The sequence below is a fragment of the Gavialis gangeticus genome, unplaced genomic scaffold, assembly GCF_001723915.1.
Source record: "Gavialis gangeticus isolate Ggan-Ray unplaced genomic scaffold, GavGan_comp1, whole genome shotgun sequence".
NCBI classification, from domain to species: Eukaryota; Metazoa; Chordata; order Crocodylia; family Gavialidae; genus Gavialis; species Gavialis gangeticus.
In genome coordinates, this window is record NW_017729015.1 from 17366792 (window position 1) to 17370010 (window position 3219).

Here is a 3219-nt window from a genome sequence, read left to right on the forward strand (position 1 = left end):
TTTTTTTTTTTTTTTTTTTTAAAGCTTTTTTGGAGCTTATTTTTATAACAAGTAAATACTGTAGGAAGTTTGCTGCCCATCCTGTATTGAAAATATTTGTGAACAATTTTTTTTTTTTTTAATATCAAAAGTCTAGGGAGTCCTAAAAGTTGTTCAGTTAGCACTCCCCCCGAGCCTCCCAGTCAGAATTTGATCTGATTTACTTTACTCATAATTATGATATTCTGTTGCACCACTGAGCAGGCTTGTGGTAGGGTTTCATTTAAAGGTAGTTCCAGACATTTATACAGACACATTTAAAAAAATGTAGCTTAGTAAATATATTTAAGGAAAATGCATTTTTATGAGGCTTTCTTAAATAATTTTTCTGTGGAAATCTTAAGCATGGGCTGCTCCACTTTCTCAGTTTCCACCAATTTAATGCTGCATATCTAACTGCTTTTGTTTCATCTTGTTGCCAACTAAATCACCAGCAAAACTCTCATTGACTTAAATGGAAACTAAATTGGCCATATAATTTTTTTCATATAAGCTAATGTATTTTTTTGCTGCAACAACCTTGTAATGCTGTTGGGTGTAATCATGTCTGTGTTTTAAGTCATTTTATTTTAAATAGTTTTTTACAGGCTGGTGGATTATCATAGATGCAGCTGTTAAGTATCCTGATATGGAACAGTTCAACCATTCATACCATGCTTGTGGAGTTATAGCCACTATTGCATTCCTAATGTAGGTGCAATTTCTTTATTGGCTACATGCTTTATAAAACTTGCATTGTGCAAATAATGTAAAAAATACAGGTTTTAAGGAAAACTTTCATAGACCTTTCAAACATAAATGGACATTATTTCTGCAGGTGGGTCACTAGGAGCTCACATAGAAGACACAGTCACTCAGTCATAGTTGATTCCAAGATGAACGTGAGTTGTCAATGTGATGAAATGATCACCAAGGCTAACCGCACTCTATTGTGCATTAGCAGGTGCATGATGAACAGGTCCAGGGAGATGAAGCTTCCCCTCTGTGGCATTGGTTAGGCTGCAGTTGGAGTACTGCGTCCAGTTTTGTGCACTGCACTTCAAGAGGAATGTGGACAACCTTGAGAGGGTCCAGAGAAGGGCCACTTATATGGTTAGGGGACTGCAGGCAAAGCCCTACGAGGAGAGATTGAGAGACCTCGATCTCTTCAACCTCCACAAGAGAAGGCTGAGAGAGGATCTTGTGGCCGCCTACAAATTAAGCAGTAGGGGGAGGGACAGCAAGGAATAGGAGATGCTCTTTTACCAGTGCACCCCTTGGAGTAACTAGTAACAAAGGCCACAAACTGACAGAGAACAGATTTAGGTTAGACTTCAGGAAGAACTTCTTCACAGTAAGGGTTGCCAGAATCTGGAATGGGCTTCTAAGGAAGGTGGTGCGCTCCCCTACCTTGGGGGTCTTTAAGAGGAGGCTAGACATGCACCTGGCTGGGGTCATCTAACCGCATCGCTCTTTCCCAGCCTGAGCTGGAGGTTGGACTCGATGATCCTCTGAAGTCCCTTCCGACCAAAACATCTATGAATCTTTGAATACCAACAGACTGTATTTACATTGATTGCAAGTAATTGGATTACAAGCCAAGTCTCCTAATACCTACCATATAGTCTTACTAATTTCAGCATTCTAAATAGGAGACTGTTTGAAAAAGCATTTTTTTCAAATTTGAGTTAGCTGTACCTTCTTGCAAAGCAAAGGTTGCAGAAAATATGATAAATTCTCACTATTAGCCTATACAGTGGTAGAAGAAAATCACAAAAAGTGGTAATTCTGTTTTTACTGTACTGTTCAATTCCCTTCTGTTTCTTTTACGTAGGATCAATGCAGTATCGAATGGTCAAGTTCGTGGTGACAGTTACAGTGAAGGCTGTCTTGGACAAACAGGTAGTAATAAATCACATTATAACTAGAACTGCACATGTGGATAATGCAGTGCTTTGATGTAGATTTGCTTCGTAAATAAAACAAGTGTGGCATTGTATGTTCTTGATATGCCACTAATAAGCCTTTTTACAGGATAGTAACTTGATTTCTTTTTCATATATGTGAAAAGATTATTCATTTTACATGATTTTGTCAAACAAGCACTCTTAACTTCCACACCTTGTTTTGCCCATCACCTACACAGTTGGCAATAATTGTTAATAGTTTTTGGTTTCATTCTTCTGTCATCTGAGACACTCTAAAATAATTTAATGTGAAACAGTAAGTTTGACCCCCATAGTTTTGGCTACTACATTTTCCAGATAGTCACCGTATAACTTACTGATTCTTATCTTCTTGGTGTGTAGTGCAAGCTTGCTTTTTTTGTCCAACATAAGGTCTGCTTCTTTTGGCTGGTTGGTGCTAGCAGCTATCTTAAGGTTCTCTGTATGCATCATGGGTGGAAGTCACCTCTTCTAGAGGACTTGCACAAGTCTTTGCCACCACTCTCCACAGTGGCAAGGAGCACAGCTGTCATGTAAGCAGCTGCAGCTCCAGAGTTGCAATAGCGTCATCCTGTTGCTGCTTTGATAGTTCCCTACAACATCTAGGATGTGTGTAAGATGTGTTTTTTTTGGATACAGTGGCAGTCCTAGTCTAGAAGGCTGAAACAGGGGCATATTGCAAATTAAAGTACATGCGCACATTCTTTTTAAGGCGCTCGCATCTGGCTGTTTATTGGTTTTATGATGGCCTTTGGATCTCTGATTGCTTCCATGTGGATCCTTTTTGGAGGCTATGTTGTTAAAGGTAAGATACATTACAGATCTTAATATCAAACCCATTTTGATTTTTACATGGGCATTGCATAAACATATGTGAACTTCCACAAGAAAACTTGCTTTCCCTGGGGACATGTTTCTTCATGTTGACAGAGAGCAAAGTATGGTGTTGCCCACAGTACATTACTCATCAGTATTGTTATCTGTGAGCCACCGATTGTATTCAGTAATTGCCCCACATAGGTAGTTTTGCTGTGCAGTGACAATGCCAAAAACCCTATGCTGTATTCAGCTGGTTTAGATGTAGAACCCTGTCCATCTGTCTGTTTAAAGATATAAATAGTTCACAAGGACATAGAAAATATCTTACACTATACTTCCTGTAAGCTGCAGTGTTTGTAAAACAAGTGTTTGTTTTCCCTCTACTTGGCTGCCACAGCTTGGAATATTATTATTTGTCACTCTCTCTTCTTTTATT

General features: G+C 38.8%; 1 protein-coding gene across 1 annotated transcript in view; it reads left to right on the top strand.

Moving 5' to 3' along the window:
* Window positions 1-3219, top strand: part of TMEM50A (transmembrane protein 50A) — an 11638-nt gene that overhangs the window by 7141 nt on the left and 1278 nt on the right. Inside the window, exons 3-5 of the mRNA XM_019512442.1 lie at window positions 617-729; window positions 1853-1920; window positions 2677-2769. Of these exons, the coding sequence (XP_019367987.1) occupies window positions 617-729; window positions 1853-1920; window positions 2677-2769 (274 nt within the window). The remainder of the gene's footprint in view (window positions 1-616; window positions 730-1852; window positions 1921-2676; window positions 2770-3219) is intronic.